The sequence below is a fragment of the Lissotriton vulgaris genome, chromosome 2_1 (assembly GCF_964263255.1).
Source record: "Lissotriton vulgaris chromosome 2_1, aLisVul1.2, whole genome shotgun sequence".
Classification (NCBI taxonomy): domain Eukaryota; kingdom Metazoa; phylum Chordata; class Amphibia; order Caudata; family Salamandridae; genus Lissotriton; species Lissotriton vulgaris.
Window position 1 is genome coordinate 2,041,837,255 of NC_141687.1, and position 24,096 is coordinate 2,041,861,350.

Sequence of the window (24,096 nt, forward strand, 5' to 3'; positions counted from 1 at the left end):
TGTACCTCTAATAGAATGACCATAAGGTTTACCAACCAAGGTTTTATGCATTTTCAACTATGAAGTGGCATTTCATTATTCATTCTTTTTTGCTATGCAATTTGGAAAGAGGTATCCCTGTTTAAAAACCCCTATGGTTGACAAAGAGCTACCTCATTTTCATGACCTTTGTCTTCTCCATGCAGTTAATTTCCTCTGTCACCATCTCCTCCCTTCCAACCTCTGCATAGTTTTTTTAAGATGCTGGTAAACGGTTTTTAGTTTTGACAGTTGATCACTTTGATTGGTCTTGTGTAAAACGTCTACTACACTAATCCAATGTTAATATTTGTGCCACCAAAATACTGCAATAAATAAATAGCACTGAGACCTAGGAAATAGGTTTGATTACCCAACCATTTTGTTCCATGTACAGACCTCTAGTTAGCAAGAGACTAGCGTTCAAAACTATCCATTGCATAAGATTATCTAAGGGAAGAGACTCATGTATTTATGGCTCTCTATTCTAGCTTTTCTTCCTGTTGCAGTCAGCTTACTAATGGATTTGATTTGAAAATCAAATTGAGCCTCTATAGTGGGAGAGGGTTTGAGGATCTAGCAGCTCAGTCTTCAGAATGCATTACTGGCAGCTTGAAATCTGTTATGAGAAATTTGGTAAGCTCCCAAAGGACCATTTTTTGCACAAGACAAATCACTTTGTTTTGTACAGCTGTTGTGTGCAATAGTAAATAGCCATATAGTTCTTGATAAATATCTAAAATTGTGGATGGTAAAAATATTAGCTAGATTTTCGAGGATGTACTCTTTTTGTTACTGACACCAGACAAATTTAGTCCATGCTTCATTTAACAATTCATTGTTCTACAAGCAATGGTGCTCTTCCGGTACCATCATTTTTGTTTATTTATTTATTTATAAAGGAGCTCTTGGATATGACCAGGAGATTAGCTATATAAGTCTCATTCTAAAGTGAGTTGACCAATTGTTTCTTAGCAAGTGGTGAAAGTTTAGACATCGTCAAAATATGGACTTCACATATGAAGGTATCAACACTATTAGTAGTCCTGCATTAATGAAGTAAACTTAATATTTATTCTATAAAGTTCGATCTAAATATAGAGGATATAGGCCAAATATAAGATTAAATACTATTTGAGAAATAGCCCTCGTCACCAAAGAAGATTCAAACCAATTTTACAGATGTTGAATCACTGTTTGTAATTTTGCTTTTATTGAGACTTGAACATTTTATATTCACATGTTCATCTGTTGGTAAAACATTTGATGATTTAAACTCTCAGTTAATAAAATTGGATTATATTTGTTAGAATTTTGCTGCAAATTAATTCCCTGACTGAGTATGAAGATCCCAATCAGAGCTGGTCAGTTTCCAGTATTTCTGAAACTTCATGCATCCATTGTGAAGAGGATGCTTCGTAAATAAGACAAGATGAGCTTTATAGTTGTATTTACTATGGAAGGAAGCTCACAGAAAATCAAAGACCTCAGTTGTTTGTTGGGCAGAGTTAATTGTAGAATAATGTTTTAGTATAATGAGATATGTTATGAACAAGTGGTAACAGCAAGGTGGAGATCAGTGTTCATTATACAAGATGGATATATACTACTGGGTAAAGATTTATTTGGCTACTACCAAGGCATGAATGCATACGTTCTGACTGAAACCAGAGAAGCAGGCAGTTCTCTTCGGCCGAATAGGGAAACAATTGCTTTTCGCCGGGAGGACAAGACGAAAGCGCCCCTGGTTTCCACTTCTTTTAAACAGAAAAAGACGCTCTTTAACGAGCAGCATCGCCAAGCGCACCACGTTTATCTGCAGGACTTTTAAACCGAAGTCAGACACACAAAAGTGTGAAAGAAAACTGATGTCACCTCACTTATCCTTAAGCGCACACTTCTACAACTGAACGTACAGGGAGTTTATCCAAACAAGAATTTAAAGGGTGATCGTTCTTGACCCCAGATACACGACAGACAAAAGATTGAGTCTTGATAAAGGTGGTCCAAAACCATTTCAACCACCGAAACGCGTCGACGCAATTTTCAAGTACAATTCCTAGACTCGGATACCGGTGTTGACACAATATAAAAACTGTGCACAGCACATAGTTATCACATTGAGTTCGAATGTACACCTAGTACTGTAACAATTGGATGTCGTACTGTTGTCTGTTCCCCTTTCCTCGTATCAATATTGCTGGTCGATTTTGATCTCCATGTATGCCAAAAAAACGTTTTAACAAATTTTTTCCTCCAATTTATTTGTTTTTATTTGTGTACAGTGGTGCTCTTGCCCACTTGTGTTTTTTAATATATTTTGTAATATTAATAATTTGTGTACAATTTTCTTAACTTTATTGTCCTAATTGATTTGTCATTTAAGTTGTTTTATTGAATATCTTATTCAAGGGAACTTCTTCTCAGTATTGGTACGTTCTTTATGCAACACTGGTGGATATATAGAGTGATATCAATTTCATTTAAGCATATTTTTGGGAGATTTCTCTAGATTACAAGGCAACAATGAAGAAGTTTCTCACCTTTTCAGTAGTCTGCATCCTCATTTTTAAGTCTCGCCTAGCATTGCAGCTCATGCGCTTCTCGTTCTGCAAGGGCTTCTTGTAATCAATACACTTTCAGAAGTGGTGTTTCTACTCCTCCTGTTATTTGGATTGGTTAGCGTCATTTGTTATGTAAACAGTGTATTTTGATTGTAACTGAGGCTTTTTAGTCCATCATGGTTACCGCCCTGTCCTCTTTTAGCCCCGCCCACCCAGACGAAATCTTTTACTGGCGGCATGAGACAATCGGTTTTATAATTACTGGCGCAGTACATTTTTGTTTACCATTACTGTATTGTGCGTTTAGCATTGTGTTACGTTTGTCTAATAATGATTTGTCTGGTTTTTTTAAAATTACTTTAATGAGCGCGGCGCCCGCTAGGGACACCACGCTCACTTTATTTATTTATATTTTTGCGGCGTCTACTTCAGGAACACTGCGCTTTGTTTGTTTTTTTTTTGCCGGAGGGAGCTTCTCGCACGCCATGTATTCACCCTTTCTTTTTTTTGTCTTGCACGCTCGTAATGACCGCTTGGTGAGCCTCTCCTCGCTTCAGCCCCGCCATCTGAAATACTGTGCTAGTTAACAGTAAACTACTCAGAAGTAAAGGCAGCGTGAGAGTTTTGTCCTGGAGGGGCATCCGTACTGGGCTTCATCTGCACAGCTCCGTGTTTCTTGGTCCTCGGTGCAGTTTTCTTCTTGACACCGTTAGCAAACACCACTTTTGGGATCATGTAGGGCCAAGGGTCCGTGCCCACTGTGCAGATCAGCATTGAGTCGGCCTGCGAAAAGCAGGTGCAGGAGGTGGGCCTAGATGGATCCGAGATCTACGTGCAGCCACTGGACATGTCCCAGAACCTAGCTCACCTGGCACGGCGGATAGACTTCAGCATGGGGTCCGGAGGCGAGACGTAGCGGGCGGCTCTCCATCTGGTCGGGATGGGGGGGTTTCCGAACCGGAGGACTAAGAGGGTAAGGAACGTGGTCCAGATATGTTATTTGGGTGTGCTGTTGTTCTAAGTAGATGTATTATAGTCAGTGCTTTGAATGAACAGTAGTTAAGTACCTGCACTTCATAGCAAGGCTGCTGTACTTTTAATTGGAGAGAAGCAGTACTTCTCATTAGCAAACAGGTACCCTAGGACAGTGAGTACCAGTGCTTCTGGTTTTCCATTTCAAACACTGATTAAATTGTAGCATTTAAATAGCGCATCAGACTCTGTTGTGGAACGCCTTCTCTGACAGGTAAGACGCTACACTGGGAAGACAGCGTAGTTAAGTGTTTTATTGTACGCCTGTGTTGCCACCAAAGAGTGAGCAGATGTGTGCTTTTTTCCTGTCTTGCCTAGCAGTGTGATGTACTAGGAGGTGCGATGTAGAGGCTTGGAAAAATATTTGTAATTAGCTGATGATTATAATTTACTATAGAAGTCAAGCGTTATGTTTCTAAGTTTTTGTTATTCTAGAGGTTTAGACTAACCTGAATGGTTTATGCTGTTGGTACTCCCGTTGCTGTGGGACTAAAATATGTAGGCAGGTATCCATAGGGGCAGTGGGATGCGTTGTGCGTGTGCATAAAAGGGGCTAGGATTAATTGGAGAAGGCCCAGTAATCCATATGGCAACATGATCGAGGTAGTGATGCTGTTAAATATGCGAAATGATTGCAAATGGGTATGAATAGAAGTTGTCGACGAGCTGTAGCCACTCACAAAGGTTGAAGTGGAAAGAGTCTATTGGCAACAACATTCCTAAGCTTTTAAAATGCTGCCAAAACAGTTCCCATACTTTTTGTTGGAAAAAAAGACAATGTTTGTTTTGTATGGTCAGTGCTGAGCATGAGTTACCTCTGGCTGAAAGGGTAACAGCGGTCCCCTGCACTGCAAAGAGAGAGAAAACAGACAACTAAACAAGAAACATGCCTTCTCTCCAGGGTGTCCTGTTACCAGAAAGAAATGTAAATGTGTGCAGTTAGTTAATTGGCAGGTCTAAAGGTTCCTTAGGAGCCAGTCAAGGATTTAATTCATATGATCACCTGAAGCTTCCTGGTGACAGTTATTCATTTTTAGAGACGCTTTCTTTTATCTTTAATTTGTTTACAAATAAACGTGCATGCTGAGCGCGTCACCCACTTTAAGGATTCTGCGCTCAGTTTCAATAAAAAAAAAAAACTTTATTGGTGAGCATGGCAGCCGCTTCACAGACACCATGCTCTGCAATAGGTCTCGCTATTGCCAAAGTTTGACCTACTGGTATCGTAAATGACAATGCTGTTTGATATTATTAAAGGCATTGCCATTTACAATGCCAATAGCTCAAAATCTCGCAATTGCGAGATCTATTGCAGTGTAAATGCTTGTTTTCTGTTTTGTTCTTGTTTAAATTTAGACATTGTCGATCCCACCAGGCTGCTATTAATTTTGAGCTGTATTCAAAGAATGATGATATAACTAAAGAATGAGGTACGGTCTTAAGGTTGACTAAGCTGGTGTCTGCTGTTGTCTGAGAGCCACATACCGTGCCCTAGTCTTCTAAACCTATGGCCTAGCCCATAAACGCATAAAAAGCACACCATGGCGCACCCGCGATGGAAAATTTATCATTTGTTAAGGCAGCAGCGTGTGAGTAGGGCTATGTGCAGGGGCCAAACTTTATTTCTGCTATTTACTCGTGTTTTAAAGCTTACTTGTAGCCTAGTAACCACTCTGGCCCTTTTTTACAAATCACTTTAGCTTCGTTTTTTAGCAATAAAAAACCAGCATATTACTTGAATTTGTTTGTGTGTCGCTTCTCCCCGGTCCACTGCAGCTTGTGCTGTTTGTGTGGAGGGAGCCTCAGCAACCGAGTCCTCTTCGTGCCCTCACTTCCTGTGGCCCGAGTTTGGCGGCCATTTTGGGGCAGCGCTCTAGTCTTTGCTAGATTCCGGCTGCACTCTTCACATATAAAGCACATCATGGCGACCCCGCGTAGCGGAAGCGCGCAGAGGGCGCGCCAGTGGCGCGCAAAAGGCAAGCCCGTCCGCGCACGTACCGGGCACAGGGCCACCCCCCCTGGTGAATTAGCATTAGATAGGCAGATTATAAGCTACTCTTGACCCTTGGCGCTTGACCCTTTAAAGGGAAATGCTACCTGCCCACGAGACTCACCAAATATTCAATTCCGGGATGAAGGGCAGTGTCCAAAGTGCTTGTCCACTTTGCCGCATATAAACCTTCTTCCAAGTAACTCAATGGCACCAGCTGGCCAGATAAAGTATAGGCCCCTAGAAAATGCGATAGGGGTGACACACAGGGAGGACTAAGACAGCCACATCCTGTCCGATAACACATCTGAGCCAGCATCCGACACACGGAAAAAGAATGGCCTAAACTGTGGGTTACTTAATGTCAGATCTCTTCCCAAGCACACAACCGAGACACAGCTATTGATTGAGTCTAACCATCTGGATGTTCTATTCTTGACAGAAACTTGGACGGTGGCGGGGTTAGAGTCAGAGTTGGAACCAGCCTGCCCAGCGGGTTATAAGTTCCCTCATAAACCCAGACTTAGGGGACGGGGGGGGGAGGAACAGGAATCCTCTTCAGGGAGGAGCTGAACATCATCAGACTGGATATAGATGAAACTTCCTGTGCAGAGTTTCTAGGCTTCTCAATTAAAGATGAATCAGGACACTCTTTAACTGGCATGATTTGCTACAGACCGCCGGGGGCCATCAATGCACCGCAATAGCAGGAACTGATTGATGTAATTAACAACATGACACTCACACACACCAGCCTTTTAGTCCTGGGGGATTTTAATCTGTGGACTAACGGAAGACTGGATACAGCCTTCTATAACATCACACAGTCCTGCGGCAATCTGGGACTGAAACAATGGGTGTTTGAACCAACTCACAGAGAAGGCCATATTCTAGATCTAATCTTTGCAGAGGAGGATCTCATGACCATGGGAGAAATTCTACCAGTGGGATGGTCAGACTATCATTTAATTACTTTTAATGCTCAAACCCTCTACAATGTAAGGCCTGCAGCCGGACAAGCCAGGATTTTTCTCAGCCGAGACTGGAAAGGGTTGTCTAGAAAGGCAAAAACAGGGGAGCCCCTGTTTCAGATAGAAACCCTTTTTAACTCTGAGAATCAGATCACAGAGAATTACAACACTCTCTGCGAACATCTAACTGAGAGACTTGAGCAGATCGCCCCACTGATAGTCATCAGGAAACTGGGCAGTCCATCTGCACCATGGTATACTGAGGGACTGAGAAATCTCAAGATCTCATGCAAATTGGCCGAAAGACAATGGAGGAGGGACCCAAGGAAAAAGACAGAATAAACTGGAGATTATTAATAATAAAATACAAATAGGAAATAGCTACTGCTAAATCAGAACATTTTGCAGCCATCATATTGAAAAGCGCCAATAAATCAAGGGATATTTTTAGAATAGTAAGAGAAATGACACACCCCAAGTGTACTAATAGTAACATCAAACCCTCCCAGGAGCTATGTGATGGACTGGCTTTCTTTTTCCAGGATAAAATAAATAAAATTGTGGAGAGTTTGGAAGATCTACCTCCGCCCATTCCGTCACATCAGAGTATAGGAACAAAAGAAAACAGGAACGAAGAGGGAACTATCGAACCCTCCCTCCCCAGGGCCTCTTACGCCTCTCTAGATAACTTTGCTATTCCCTCAGAGAAAGAGTTTGCTCAAGGCCCTTGAAATTTCCTCTGGATCACCATTGGATCCTCTGGCCTATAAGATTATGAAGGACTTTGGGATAGAATTATTTCCTATCTTCCGACAGCTATGTGGACAATCGCTTAGCACAAGCATTGTGCCGGCTAAATGGAAGCAGGCAGTCATCACCCCACTCCTTAAAAAACCCACCCTCGACCCTGGTTGCTACAAGAACTACCGACCAATTTTACTCCTGCCCTACCCGATTAAGATCACAGAACGCCTTGTCAGTAGGTCCCTGTCCCTCTTCCTGGAGACAAATAACATACTAGAGGAGGAACAGTTTGGTTTTAGGCCGGGCCATGGGACAGAATCAGCCCTTGTGATGGTATTGGATAGCCTCCGAATGCGAGCGGACAGGGGTGAGTCAGCAATTCTAATCTTGCTGGACCTGTCCGCCGCTTTTGATACGATGAATCATGACATTCTGCTGACAAGGCTGGAGACCTTTGGGGTGAAAAGGATGGCGCTCGATTGGTTGCGATCCTATTTATCGGATAGATGGCAGGCGGTGGTACTCCCTCCGTATCAATCTGAATATGTCAAAGTCCCACATGGGGTTCCGCAGGGATCATCCATCAGTCCCATCCTGTTTAATGCGTATATGCAACTACTGCTGGGAATCATTAAAGCTCATAACATCAGCGTGATTAAATACGCTGATGATACACAGCTTATGTTTTCCCTTAATGGTGCTCAGGCAGATTCATTAGATAGCTTTCTCGCCTGTATGCACGAAATGACAAACTGGTTGAAGGGAAACTGGCTCCAATTCAACAGCGGAAAAACTGAGATCCTGCACTGTAAGGTGGGGAAGATTGCCCGAAGCTTGCCAGCAGACGTCTGGCCTTTAAAATCGGATGGCCCACTGACACCAGTGAACACGGTGCGCAATTTGGGGGTCAGTATTAATGAAAATTTTAATCTGGAGACCCACGTCAATAAACTGGTGGGTAGCTGCTTCACGCTAATATGAGGTCTTCGGAAGCTGCTGCCTCTTTTACCTGTACATGTAAGAACAACTGTAGTCAGGAGTACCATTCTTAGTCGCCTGGACTACTGTAACGCCTTGTTACTGGAATCACCTGGGTTTTTGATTGCCAGGCTACAGAGTATCCAGGCGGCAGCAGCTAAGTTAACACTCTTCCGAACCCGTCGATCTTGAACAACACAAGCTTTGGCAGATTTACACTGGCTCCCAGTACCTCAGAGGATTCTATTTAAGCCCCTATGCATCATGTTCAAAGGATTGCATGGTCAGGACCCCAAGCCACTCCAGGACAAGTTCCAGTGGTATGAGCCTACCCGAACTCTCCGCTCCTCCTCCACCAACCTTGCTAAAGTACCCAGAATAAAGAAAGCGACCCAGGGCGGAAGAGCATTTAGTGTGGCAGCGGCTCGTCTTTGTAACATCCTCCCCTTCGAAATTAGAAAAATTCATGAATTACGGCTGTTCCGCAAGAAAATCAAGACCTGGCTCTTTCCGAGGGTATAATTCCCTGGGTGAAATAGTGATAGCGTCTTTTGGTATATTCCCTCCCTCCCTCCTGCTCACACTACTGACTGCTCCCTTTTGACCCACTCCCTCAGCGCCAGGATGCCCGTAGGGTTGCAGTGCGCTCTACAAATGATATAAATAAATACTTGATCACTAAGATCTGCAAAAGTTTGTCTGCTCACTGACTCTATCGCCACCCCCTTGCAAATACCTGCTGTCACTCATTCTACCCACTTACCCATTTCTACTGGAAATTGAGCACTTCTAGACCCCAATCTATGTCCAGCATACTCTCTATTAAGTAGGACTTCTAAAAACCACCTCGAAACCACAAATACTGCCTAAATGTTATGTCTACTTGAGTCTATCTACAAGTTCAACCGATGTAATTTTAAGTTTAAATTAAATATATTTGTGTGTTCTTCATTCATTTTCCCATACAATGACAAGACCTCCCACACCTTAATTATAAGCCTTATTATGTTCGCCCATAGACCACTTTAGTTTTTTGAAAGATTGCTTGTGATTAATTCTTCAAAAAAGTACAGTAAGAATTACAGATCGAGAAAGTGGATTTTAGATCATTCCCTGTTTCATCTGTTTTTCATTGTTTGCCATTGCTTGAATGGGCTATCCATCAATATTATGGCATATATTGGATGCTTTACTTTTGTATTCCCATTTGGTTTTGGTAATAGGGCATCAAGTCCTTTTGTTAAACAGCAGTTATAGTATGATTTGTAGCTCTAAAGCCAGTGTATGGTCTGACTAATTCTTAAAGTTTGTTAATGTGCCCTCATGTAGATTTTATATTTTATGTGCGCATGTTGGGGTCATGGGGGTGGTGAGGATTAATGTATTTTAATGTATCTAGTTTAGATGTTGTGTTGCTCATTAGCCATTCCTAGAGGCTGTAAGTCATAAGAAATTCAGTGCGTTTACAGGTGGGCAAGCCCACAAATAAATAGGGTGAGTCGAGGCAAGTGTCAGGCTTGGATCTTAGATCCCGTACACAAGCTGAGCCTTGAAACTTTTATTCACTAATAGCGATATAGTGGTACATTTCTATAACACAATTTGGAACTTCTACAATGTAAAATGGTGAAACTTGCATGGTTCGAAATTACTTGCTTTATTAGTCTATCTTCTATGTCAAAACAACTTCATCAATCTGCCCCTCCTCCTCCTTTCTTTATTTGGCTATTAAACAAAACAGCATGACCCTTTTACAGCACTGTTTCCCTTCACCACATCCCAGTGGAACCGCTACTGGATCCCAGCTTCATGGCTTTATTCTTATAAGGCCCCAAAGGCAAGACTGGTTGCATTGCAAATGCTTCTTCTTATAATAATCAGTGATTGAGATCTGTTACAAACCATCTAAATACTGTGGTGAAGGTATGATGCCTAATGTTGGTAAACATGCTGGAAGCTAACTCATGTTCCTGGTGCAAAAGCTTGCCTCTTCTCCAAAACCTTCAGTTCCCTCTTTGTCTGCAGCCGCAGCACCTTTTAAATCAATCCACTGTATTCGTGATCCCACTTTCACTGATCTATATGCTATGTTAAGGATTTTGACAAACATGCGCAAAGGTGTCTCTTCATCTTTTAGAGGAGAGAGAAGAGAAAAATTAATGTTTTTTAATCAATCAATAAACCAGCCAGTGTTCTTGATGCTTTAGACACTACAACATTGTGTTTGAGAGCTGAACTAGTAAAGCTGAGGAAAGGAAGAGTGGAGAGTTTTGACTGAATTTGTTCAGAAGATAGACTGGCTTTTGCAGTATAGCACCTGACCAAACATAGCATTTTAAATTCCACCCAGCCCAGAACACCCTATTTTGTTAATGAAATTCAGTGCTGTGTGAATAAAAGTTTGGCAAAAGTGCATAAAATAAATAACTATCTCTATACATTGTTCGTTAGTTGCGCACTGAATTGTGACCATTAAACGTCCCCTCAGTGAACGACGTGATCTCCACACTTCATCTTTGTTAAAACTGCATTTCGTAATCGTTTTCTTGTGTTTAGTTTGAATATAGAAGAAAGCGATATAGCAGCTTTTTCATGTCTCTGGTTGACTGAGTCCTGTATATAAAACCTGCCACAAACTAGTCATCACTGGAGGAAGTGAGAAGCAGTAGTACAGAATACCCTCAGCTTCTCAGTCAGTACAGAGTCCATCAACGTGAGAGAGCTTTCCTATGTTATTCGTCTTTTGAAGATTCTGGTCATCATTCAAAATATAGGGAGCTAGAGGGAACTCTGTCCTGAAAAAGCCCAGAGCCCATTTGGGGCTGAAACATATTGAGCTTCGATGTTTAGGCCGATATATACATTAGCAATATCTTCCCATAATTGTTTTCAAGCTCGCCACAGGTATCCATAATAAACTATCTACACAACTATAATAGAAGAAAACCTGCAGGCTGTTATAACCAGAGATACCTCCATAGTAAGAGCTCTGCTTACAAATTGCGTTGAGCTCTCCCACTCACTCTAGGTGCAGTTGGTGTGTATCTGATGATGAAGCATGCCACTGGTGGCACCAGTGGGTGAGGATGCTTTTATATTATCTATGAGATTCTAGGGTCCTGCTCTTAAAAACCATAATATAGGGTAACTAGAGCAAGGGTGTACAGTCAATGGGGGCAGACTTGGGCTGCGGGTCTCTGGTGCAGAGGTGTTTTTTATCTGAGGGTTGCTTGCGTTGGAGACTCTTACTTTTTAGATCAACCTGGAGATTGAGACATAACAGAACAGGGCTACTCTTGAGATGGCCTCTCTGGTGCTGACGTTCCACGTACGTAGGTTGGTAGCTAGGTCGGTCTTGTGTCCGGTTTGGACATTACACAAGCCTTGGCTGCAGCAAGAGCTTTGGTTCCCTGGGTTTTATTGCAGGGCGGCTCTTTGGGGTCCTGGCATCTCCAACCTTGGTAGGGAGGCTAGTCTGACCTCCTAGAGCACAGTAACCACTGCCTGGGCGGCTGCTGCATCGGTGAGCCAGGGGGTCAGCAGATCAGTTTGCCGGGTCAATGCGGTCGGTGCCTGCAAGCTTCAGGAAGTGACTCTCCAATTTAAGGGAGTTGCTGGCTTGTTGGCGAAGGGCTGGTAGCCCTCCGGAGCTTCTGGAGGATACACAGCTGCAGTACGAGTCAATTGTTTTCAATTGTCAGGGAACGAGCAGGCAGGCTGGGTTTGGGGGTAGGGGGAAGGGGATCTGATGGCAGGCTAGACGATACCAGTCAGCCAGGACACTAAACAGTGGTAGATTTTTCAATGGGCACCTCTAAAGCGCCCTCTGGGTACATATCATAATAAATCTTGTAGTGCCAACAGTACATATTTATCAAGACACTGTGTTTGTTACCAAACACCATAGGTTTCGGTGATGCCAACATGTAGCTGGGGACCTGTTAATGACCAGTGCCCAGTACATATTCTTGAGAGGGCTGCCCTGTTCACTTGTACCTTCTAATAATTGAACTAGACCGCACAGGGGCATATCTGCTTATGCAAATATGCCATCACATGTAATATAATACACCCTGCCTTAGAGCTACAAGGCCTGCTGTAAGGACGACTTACATATATTACATGCAGTGACTTTGGCATGGCACACAGTTAGTTTGCCATAAACCGGTCCCCGGTAGCTTGTCTCCTTTCTGGTGAAGAATTGGCTTGGTAGTTTAGTCTGCCCTGTTCCCATGATGCACTGGGCCAGGGACAGACTGATTTGCATATAGCCAGGTTCTGAGCTGGGATGGGGCAGTGAGATAAATAATGGTGATGGATCAAGCCCTGATCTTTGGACTGGGTAAGAGTGGTCTGTTTAACTCAGACACTCTGTTCATCACCACCCCCTTTTCTAAATCGTTTTTGGCCACTATAGGTGTGGCAGGGTATACTCAGACATGAGTCCCTTTCTCACTGCTCCATCAGGATTCAAGCAAGCCGGGCCGAAGAAGGCTGAAATGCCAGAAACCGGTCCCCGGTAGCTTGTCTCCTTTCTGGTGAAGAATTGGCTTGGTAGTTTAGTCTGCCCTGTTCCCATGATGCACTGGGCCAGGGACAGACTGATTTGCATATAGCCAGGTTCTGAGCTGGGATGGGGCAGTGAGATAAATAATGGTGATGGATCAAGCCCTGATCTTTGGACTGGGTAAGAGTGGTCTGTTTAACTCAGACACTCTGTTCATCACCACCCCCTTTTCTAAATCGTTTTTGGCCACTATAGGTGTGGCAGGGTATACTCAGACATGAGTCCCTTTCTCACTGCTCCATCAGGATTCAAGCAAGCCGGGCCGAAGAAGGCTGAAATGCCAGAAACCGGTCCCCGGTAGCTTGTCTCCTTTCTGGTGAAGAATTGGCTTGGTAGTTTAGTCTGCCCTGTTCCCATGATGCACTGGGCCAGGGACAGACTGATTTGCATATAGCCAGGTTCTGAGCTGGGATGGGGCAGTGAGATAAATAATGGTGATGGATCAAGCCCTGATCTTTGGACTGGGTAAGAGTGGTCTGTTTAACTCAGACACTCTGTTCATCACCACCCCCTTTTCTAAATCGTTTTTGGCCACTATAGGTGTGGCAGGGTATACTCAGACATGAGTCCCTTTCTCACTGCTCCATCAGGATTCAAGCAAGCCGGGCCGAAGAAGGCTGAAATGCCAGAAACCGGTCCCCGGTAGCTTGTCTCCTTTCTGGTGAAGAATTGGCTTGGTAGTTTAGTCTGCCCTGTTCCCATGATGCACTGGGCCAGGGACAGACTGATTTGCATATAGCCAGGTTCTGAGCTGGGATGGGGCAGTGAGATAAATAATGGTGATGGATCAAGCCCTGATCTTTGGACTGGGTAAGAGTGGTCTGTTTAACTCAGACACTCTGTTCATCACCACCCCCTTTTCTAAATCGTATCTGATGATGAAGCATGCCACTGGTGGCACCAGTGGGTGAGGATGCTTTTATATTATCTATGAGATTCTAGGGTCCTGCTCTTAAAAACCATAATATAGGGTAACTAGAGCAAGGGTGTACAGTCAATGGGGGCAGACTTGGGCTGCGGGTCTCTGGTGCAGAGGTGTTTTTTATCTGAGGGTTGCTTGCGTTGGAGACTCTTACTTTTTAGATCAACCTGGAGATTGAGACATAACAGAACAGGGCTACTCTTGAGATGGCCTCTCTGGTGCTGACGTTCCACGTACGTAGGTTGGTAGCTAGGTCGGTCTTGTGTCCGGTTTGGACATTACACAAGCCTTGGCTGCAGCAAGAGCTTTGGTTCCCTGGGTTTTATTGCAGGGCGGCTCTTTGGGGTCCTGGCATCTCCAACCTTGGTAGGGAGGCTAGTCTGACCTCCTAGAGCACAGTAACCACTGCCTGGGCGGCTGCTGCATCGGTGAGCCAGGGGGTCAGCAGATCAGTTTGCCGGGTCAATGCGGTCGGTGCCTGCAAGCTTCAGGAAGTGACTCTCCAATTTAAGGGAGTTGCTGGCTTGTTGGCGAAGGGCTGGTAGCCCTCCGGAGCTTCTGGAGGATACACAGCTGCAGTACGAGTCAATTGTTTTCAATTGTCAGGGAACGAGCAGGCAGGCTGGGTTTGGGGGTAGGGGGAAGGGGATCTGATGGCAGGCTAGACGATACCAGTCAGCCAGGACACTAAACAGTGGTAGATTTTTCAATGGGCACCTCTAAAGCGCCCTCTGGGTACATATCATAATAAATCTTGTAGTGCCAACAGTACATATTTATCAAGACACTGTGTTTGTTACCAAACACCATAGGTTTCGGTGATGCCAACATGTAGCTGGGGACCTGTTAATGACCAGTGCCCAGTACATATTCTTGAGAGGGCTGCCCTGTTCACTTGTACCTTCTAATAATTGAACTAGACCGCACAGGGGCATATCTGCTTATGCAAATATGCCATCACATGTAATATAATACACCCTGCCTTAGAGCTACAAGGCCTGCTGTAAGGACGACTTACATATATTACATGCAGTGACTTTGGCATGGCACACAGTTAGTTTGCCATGTTGGGATTTCACTTATGGTTTGCACCATGACACGCAGTCTGCAATGGCAGCCTTCATGCAATTTTTGTGTGGGTCCCTTAGGGTGGCTTAAGACATTCTGAACCCCGTAGGGACCCTCTTTAGTGACTCTCTTTAGTACCCCCGCCATAGGTACCAGGGGTACCGTTGACTAGGGACTTATACGGGTGGCAACGCTTGTTTTAGGGGAAAGAGCACTGGCACTAAGGTCTCGTTAGCAGGCCTCAGTGCACTGTCTGATTGAAAGCCAGCTTCTAGTAGTCAAAAAGGGGGCAAAACATAGGGGGACAACTGCAACAAAGTTCCAGTTTAATGCAACATCTCTTTGAATTTGCTAAAGGCATATTTGTTTATTCACATGTTATGTTTAATTTTGCTTTTGATTTTTTTACTTTTATTGTCTTTCTTATCTTTTGGTAGATGTGAAAGAACATATCAGCAGCATCATGAGGATATCAAAAATCATTTCCAGAAGGAGCTTTCTGATAAGTTTGAGGCCGAAAAAGAAAAGCTCGGGCAGTTATTTGAAGAGCAAATGTTAGAGCTACAGTAAGACCTTTACTGCTTTCTTTTCTACTGTCAAGAAAAATGTCTTTTGCTATTTGTTTTGCTATCATCATCATGGTTATGATTGAGTGATAGTCTTTTAAAGTGTAAAATAATGGCTAAAACATTTTAGAGGTAGGATTGCTGAACAGTGCCATATCAGTTAGCAAATTAGATGGGCCTATAGGCTCCAGTGGAGGCTCTGCGGTTGGTGATCTGTCTAAGAGCAGTCAGCTTACCATTTCATATTTCCATGGGTTGGTCTTAAATGCTCATTCCTTATTGAACACAAGTAAAGAGGTGTAAACAGGATTGCACCGTTTTGTGTTTATTTCAGTTAGTACGCAATCCACTAAATTTAATATAAACCATCTACATTGTCCGACTTGTTTAAATTCCAGCTGCTTTCTGATTAGTTTTAAATCGTCTTAAATCTGCTTGAGTTAGTGGTAAAAACTTCACAATTATTTATATTAACTCTCCTGTGATCTTTGGAAAATAGTGTGGATTTCTTTTGAATATCACTACGTTCACATGGAGATACCTGTTAGGAAATGTTCAAAATTGAGCGAAGCACAGAAATAGATTGAAGCAATATGAAGAAAATGCTATCTTCGCTGTGCTAGTCGGTAACAGTGCAAACCATCAGCCTGTCATGCCGAGTTTACGCTACAGCCATCAGTCCTGAATCTTTATTTTATTGAAAGAAGACATCAGACTAGTACACAATTCTGACCAAGTGCACACATTTGTTCCATACTTCGATAGATATCAAACCTCTGATGGAGTGTGCTGATTCATCTTATTTGTCAACTGAGACATATCTTTGTTATTTGAAGCAACCCATTTTCCATATTTTAGTTTTCCAAGGTTTTATGCACTGTGGCTTGTATATAATTGAATGTTTGCTCGTCATTTCCTCTTTATTGACCTGCAACAATTATAAACCTGAATCCTTTTCACTTTGACATTTAAATGTGAAATAGAAATTAATGTTTTAGTTATTGCAAACAATGAAATATTCTTTTTCTACCAGATGCTCACAAAAATATCATCTGCTATATTGCTCTGTTATTTTATAGATTGCTATGATAGAATATGATTTCGTATTGACTGCTCTAAAAGCATTATCATTTTTGATACATTCTGACCATGACATCATTTTTAATAAATCATGTGCCAAAAATTGCATATCAGAATAACAGTGTTGTGTGTGTGCTTTTCAAATGATTTGCAACAAAAACAAAGTCATTCCTTTATTTCTTGAATTTAATTCCTAGGGCTCAGCTTCATCAAAAAGATCAAGAGCTGACTTCTGTGCAGGAATGTTACATCACCCTCTGCAGGGAAAAAGATTCATTCGAAGATACTTTGAAAAACAAAATGTTGCATGAGTTTACAGAAACTGAACAAAAGGTAAAGTCATTAATTATATCGAAGCAGAAACATGGATAAGCAGACCATTCCTCTTGTAGGCAAGATCGAGTAGTTAAGCTTACTCCTGGACATAGTAGGTAAGAGGCTTGAAACTCGGATACAGTATGAAAGCGTAATTACAGACCGATCACACATTAAAAGCAATTACTCTCTTTTATACATAGGTATTTTTAGCAGTTTAACGAGTGACCCACAGAATGAATTAGAAGGTTCTTTCACCAGTGGTGCTTCAATGTGAGGCTTTGTATTTCAAATAATATTGACACCAATAACCAATAAATTTCACGTTGGACAGGGTTGTAGTTTGTAAGTTATTGGCTGTACTTGAACATATTTGAACCTCGTCCATTTACTGTGCAGCATTTACATACAGTCTCTGTTCAGTGTTTAAAGTATGCTCCTGTGACACCAATTACGAGTTACTCAGAGATGACATACTTCAGAAGGGTATCATTCCAGGAAGTTCAGAGTAGTCTTATATTTCCAGGCTCAAAATTACACCCTTCTCTACTGAACCAGATTTGGGGGCTGGCGGTGTGCACAGGCACAATCCATCCTATTCTTTCCCCCTCAGACACTACAGTGGTGGCAGAAAATGATCTCTACAGAGTGGCCACAGTCTCTCCAAACCCCCCCCCCCCACACACTTCTCCCGAGGCTCCTTCCCTGCCTGTCTGCCCAAAATCCACCCTCAGCCAACCTGCACCTCACCCCCACATACAGAGGTCCCCTCACAAATATTTACTTCCTGCTCATAGCAGGTGTTTAATATTTGCTTTACACTCCCTAAAATGGGGAAAACCAGACTGCTAGGACAAGGTAATTCCCCTTCTGGTAGGTTACTCATGGGGAGTTACCGGGGCCAGAAGTCTTAATTCTCCCTGCATACATACCTAGGAACTAGGTTATGGTGTCTGCACTTTGTCCTTATTTTCCAGCTGGCATGAGTACTAGAAATGGGGCTGGTTGAAAACGTAGTCAATTGAAACCCAGGCAGATGAGAATGTACTAAAAACGGCATTCAGGACCAGTGGTTGTTTTTGGCTCACTTCAACTCTGGCTGGAGGCGACTGGTGTAGTGGTGGCTTTGGGTGTCAGATTTTGGTGGTTCCTGAAACCTCAGAGTCTTCTCTTTTGGCGTTTCTTGAGAACAGTTCCCTTGTTCACAGGAGCGTTTGAGTCTTTTTCAAAAGCAGGCTGTCTTCCCAGTTTTATGGAGTCAACAGCTGCAGGATGAGCTGACTTTGGTGCAGTTTTTGACAAGGGATGCAGACAGGCTCGCAGAGTTGGTACTAGGGAGCTGCTTCGTCTCTCTTCTCTGCTTTTATAGATCTTCGTTGTTCTTTCTCTTATTAGGTCATCAGGATCTGCTTCTCTGGTGCCAGGAGCTCCCCATAATACAGAATGTAGGGGCATTAGGGGAGTGTAAAAAAAACTTCCTGTGGGAAGTGGGCATAACCCTGTCCCATAATCCCTTAGTTTGGCATCACAAAGTTTGCTACTTATGAAAAATCGTGTCCACCTCACAGCAGCCCACCTTAGGGGTGGTACTAGCCTGGAGGTGGCATGCCTACCTGACAAATTTTCCCGCTTGTCCAGGTGACAAGGGGGCTCTGGACAGGGGCTGACTTCGTATCCTGTGATGGGAGCCAGATTCGTTCTCAAAGGCAGCAAATCAGCAGGTCATTCGGTAGGAGGGGGTGTTACAGCCTCTTTCCGGACAGGCTCTTGTCCTAGGAGATCAGAACAGCGTCTCGGGTGGCAAGCTGGCAGAAACCAGTCTGCAAGCACACCACAGGCTGGTAGGCTTTTAGGGGGCACCACTAAGAAGCCCTCTGGGTGCATGTATTGGTAAATCCAACACTGGCATCAGAGCAAGTTTATCAATATGAGATGTTTGATACCAAACATCCTTATTTTCCATGTAGCCATCATGTAGCCGGGGAACTTGTTTTCACCAGTGTCCAGCACATGTCTTAACACGACTTCCCTGTTCACTTGTACTGGCAGTAACAGGACTGACCAGCACAGGGGCATATCTGCTCATGCAGGTATGCCCTCAAATGTAATATTCAGCAGCCTGACTTAGGGCTGTTAGACCTGCTGTAGGGATTTCTTACAAATGTTACATGCAGTGGCAGTGGCACACCGGGATTTGTGACTTGTTCTGTTTTCACTTTTGTCTGCCACCAAGACACACAGCCTGAAATGGCAGTCTTGCATATGCTTGCTGCAGCCCTTAGGGTCCCTGAATGAATGAAATAAAATGTATAATGCGCAACTGAAACCCGGAGGCATCAAGGCGCCTTCTTTAATACCTCTGGCCCTAGGTACCAGTTTACCATTTACTAGGGACTTATAGAGGGTGCTAAAAGTTTGCCAATGGGGGGACAATTGTACAATCCAGAGGAAGAGCTCTGGCACTGGGGACCTTGTTAGGAGGAACCCAGTGAACTTTCTTTCGAAATCACATCATTTACCGGGCAAAAAGTGGTGTACCATGTCAATAAGGGCACTTTCCTACAGACAGTATCACAGTTTTTTCGTATTTTTCTGCATGAAGCTGGATTTGCAAAGCGATTCCTTTTTGGTTTGTGACACCTCATCTTCATGTTTTTGGGGGACTCACTTGCTGGAAATCCGCTATCCAGTGCCTGGTGAATGTGCTCTGTTCCCTAAAATATGTTGAAAACTGCTTACAGTCTGATTGACACATTTACCTTTCCTAGGAGACCTTGGATACGGGAGGAAGAGTGGTTCTTTTCTTATTTGATCTGTCCGCTGCTTTTGACACCGTGCCCCACGACCATCTCCTGCGGAGACTAAGGGAGTGCGGTCTTGGTGGCCTGGCATTAGAAGGGTTCTCTTCCTTTTTGGCGTGCAGGAGCCAGGAGGTTTGGTCTCCCCCATTTGTAGCCGGTATTCCTCCTATGAGGGTAGGAGTCCCTCAGGGCTCCATTCTGAGCCCGCTGTTGTTCAATCGCTATTTGGCACCCCTCGCCCCTTTGGCTGAGGCCTACGGTGCAACTATTATATCTTATGCTGATGATACTTAGCTGTTGTTCACCTGTAAAAAGGGAGAGGATCCTGTGGAGAGAGGATCAACAAATGCCTAAGTGCAGTCTTTTCATGGTTCGGACTTAATCAATTGCAGTGTAACCCTGAGTAATCAGAGGTGATCCTTTTCGTTCCATTTACTCAGGAAGTGTGGAGAGGCTGGTGGCCGGGTGATACTCCATCTCCACAGCCATCGGCAGGAGCAGTGAGAAATCTGGGGGTAAAACTGGATGCCTCCCTTGACATGAAAACTCAAGTAAATTCGGTCGCCGGGACCTGTTATGGCATCCTGAAAATGCTCAGAAGATTCCTCCCTCTTCTCTTTCTCACTCATAGAAGGACGGTGGTGCAAGCTCTCATAACATCTAGACTGGACTACGCTAACATCCTCTATTTGGGCCTTCCAGCTGGCCTCCTGCATAAACTTCAAGTTATTCAAATCAATGCCGCCAGAGCAATCCTAATGCTGGGTCCAAGAGAACGGATCTCTCTTCATCTAAGGAATTTTCACTGGCTGCCTATTTGCAACAGAATTTACTTTAATGCGCTTGTGCTGGCCTTTAAAGCTCTTTATGGCCTCGGAGCCCCTTACATTAGGAAGCAGGCGGCTTTCTATACTCCTAGCAGAAACCTTAGATCCTCACAACTTAATCTGATGACTGTGCCTAGGTTTGCCCGCTCACGTAGGGGCGGATGCTCCTTTCAGGTACAAGTGACCCGTCTATGGAATCGGATGCCTGTCACTCTTAGACAACTGGATGGCTTAGGATGTTGTAGGAAACAACTTAAAACATGGTTATTCCTTGATCAACAAATGTAATGGGGCGCACTGTAATGTTTTCATACGCTCAGCCCAGCGCCGGGACACTCTATCGAGTAGTTGTGCACTTTATAAAAACGAAATAACATAGTGTATACAGCAGAAATACACCCATGGCATGGAAAGTTAAATTCCATTTGTGGACTGCTGTACATAAACAGGGCAACTCAATATTCCCCCTAGGAACTGGGTAGTCATATACAAACAAAGGAATGACTCCGGAGGAATTATTCAATAGATCCAACAGTGTTATCAGAGAGCACAAGAAACCAATAACAACAAGTGTACTGTTGGACACAAATTATATTGCAATAAATACAGAAGAATTAATCAAATCAGCACTGACTCTCCTCACTGACAAGATTCCAAATAGTCATAATTCAGAATGTGTAAATCCAGGCATCTTCGAGAGCCCTAAACTCTTCTTAGCTTAAGTAGGTTCACAGTCCAAATTAAGTCCTGTATTCAGAATTTCAACGACTCGGACACAAGTAATCACATAAATATATTTAGAGGAGGAACTGCCGTTTCGGACTCAAAAAGCCACCAGGTGAACTAAACCATCATCAATCTTAAAGCAACACAAATGAAAATAAATAAGTACAACATAGAAACACACAATGTGTACCCGCTTGCCTGCAGGAAAAGCACCATGCAACGTGTTGCCCCAAAACACCTCGACCAGGTGTGGGCGCCTTAAGTAATACACCCCAACCCAAAACAGTGACGTGATGGTAGCTAGCCATCACATTATTATACACATCTAACCCACAACCACTTAAAACGTTAACCTCACCAAAGAGCAAAAGTTCAATTACACTGACCATTATCACCTCTTTGGAAAACAAAATGGCGGCAAAGTATTACGGAACTGCAATGGCAAAGGGTGACCGTTCACAAATACCGTCACCTATATGGACACCAATGAATGCGGGAGTGCAGTCCAGCAATTTAAATATCTGCAAGAAATATCATAAGTCCCACTAAGTAACTTGAATAATGGACCTGGACAGTGAAAGGTACAAAGATTGCTGCCACCATACTCAATCCCGACACGGCAGTTGTCCGCTCCGGTACGGCAATAAATGCTTGTTGCCAGGATCTGCGGTCAAAATCCTGAATATGTTTAAGCTCGCCAAAGTTAAACAGTGGGAGCGCGGGTCACATGATTCCGCCTAAGATCATGGCGGCCATATTAGTATGGATAGGAACTCGACCAAGGATCAAACAATCATCCCCAAAAAATGTAAACTAACTGCCTCATCAAGAATGGTAAATTATTAAAAGAGACGTCAAGGAACGCCCACCACCGGGCCCTGTACGCAGTTACATGGCCATAAAGGGGACCATGGTTACCATAAATACAAAAGACCATAACTATTGTACGGGGTGTGAAAAAAGAAAGATTTATGTTCAAGGGAGGGGAAAAGACATTGGAGACAAAGTAATCTATTCATAGAGGCTCAACAATGAAATCTAAAATATATAACTGAAAATTATGGACATATGTATACACCATACTAGATTGCAACTGTATTTCACACCCTTACAGCTTAGTCACAATGGTCTAAAAAATACATAAACAGAGGTCACAACCATGGGAATATACGGCAACAAACTAGTTTAAGGTCTCATAGAGTGGCCAACTCATGCCATTCAACTTGCTGGTTCAGTCCGTTCATCACAGTAGCAGCCAACCATGTCCATTGGTTTTCGTTTACTATTAGCAAGGAGTCCACACCATGTCTCCTTCAAGGGTACTTAACCACTTCCACAACAAACCATTTCATGGCAATCTGGGCATGTCCCATACTTTTGTAGTGATGCACTAAGGGAGCATTTACAACATTGTAACGTATTAGTGTTGTATAATCCGTTTGCGTACTTCTTGAGTGGTTTTGGCAATACAGTATAATACACAATGATATTCAATACAATATATCCCATTCTTAGTTCCACAGTTGGAAAGGTGCTTCAAATTCCAAAAAGCCATGTTATTGAAAACACACGATTTAGCCATTTAATTAGTAGAGCAAGCTATGCAATTTCCGCAGGGGAACTGAACATATATGGGGCCAAAACCCATGCATTGCTTAGAGTCAATCGTTCTGGTTCAGCATAGGCTATGACCAGATGGTCCTTCAAGTTTCTCCCTCTTTTAAAAGCAAAGATAAGTTTGTCTTATTGTTTCATTGATGTTTCTAATAGGTTCAATTGTTCAAAATGATCTTTTTAATCTTGTTCGATTCCTTGCCATAAGTTGTGACACTGGTCAGTCGAGTAGGAGTTGGTCTATCCTTCACCTGTAGTAGGGCCTTACGGTCATAGTACCAGGACGTTTAAGAGATATTTTAACACATCTGTATGGGTAACCCTTGGTCGCAAGTTTGGACATCAGGATTTTCGCTTCAGAATAATAATCCTCTCTTTTGGTAGAACTGCACCTGATTCTTAAACAATGTCCCAAAAAAAAGTTCTCCCACAGACTTCTAGAATGGTGACTTGTATATTTCAATAAGGTATTCCTAACTGTTGGTTTTGTATGTAAATCTATGTACTGAGACCCCTTGACATCAGTGATTTTCAAATATAAAAAACTGAGTGAATGGTTATCACATTCAAGAGTAAACTTCAAGTTGACAGTCTGGTTATTGAGCCATTCATGAAACTGGAATGGCAGACACACAAAACATCATCAGTGTATCGAATCCATGTTTTTATTTTCTTGACAAAAGGATTGTGGACTGCAGCACCTATTGCGCCACCCGCTACAGAAAACATGGCTTCAGGCCTACCCAGTAAAACCTGACAGCAGCAGCTTAAACCCTTTTGCCCCGACCTGCTAAAATCACCCCTGTGAGAGATAGAAAAAACTGATTTTATATATTGATTTATATATTTAATATACTGATTTTGATACCCTTAAACACACCTGGCTGGCCTTAAGGTAGGGTGAATAATATTTCGGAGTGGAACATGTGTGACATTAGAACTGGCATGTTCCTAAGTGACTATGCTCAAAATGACAGTAGCTGGCCCTGCTGTAACTTGCACATAGGAAAAGTCAAAATATATATATATATTTTTCTAATTCTTTTTATTGAACATGAAAACAAGGAAATTTCAAAATATTTTTATACACTTTAAACAATAACGTTTGGCCATTGAGAAACATATTTTTATATTTAACTAGCTTACCCGTCGCGCGTTGCTGCGATCTCATAAGAAAGGAAATTTAAGGAAACTTGTTCTGATAACATTCAATTTACATTGTCATTTTTATTGAAACTTATTCATTTTAATATGGAAAACATTTTAAAGTGTTTTAATTCTATTTATTTATTAGAGTGTTTGTGGATACATAG

At 42.9% G+C, this 24,096-nt stretch overlaps 1 protein-coding gene across 1 annotated transcript in view; it reads left to right on the top strand.

Annotated features, from left to right (window-relative positions):
* CEP152 (centrosomal protein 152) overlaps nucleotides 1-24,096 on the top strand; it is an 804,909-nt gene that overhangs the window by 342,859 nt on the left and 437,954 nt on the right. Inside the window, exons 16-17 of the mRNA XM_086958276.1 lie at nucleotides 15,292-15,420; nucleotides 16,698-16,833. Of these exons, the coding sequence (XP_086814402.1) occupies nucleotides 15,292-15,420; nucleotides 16,698-16,833 (265 nt within the window). The remainder of the gene's footprint in view (nucleotides 1-15,291; nucleotides 15,421-16,697; nucleotides 16,834-24,096) is intronic.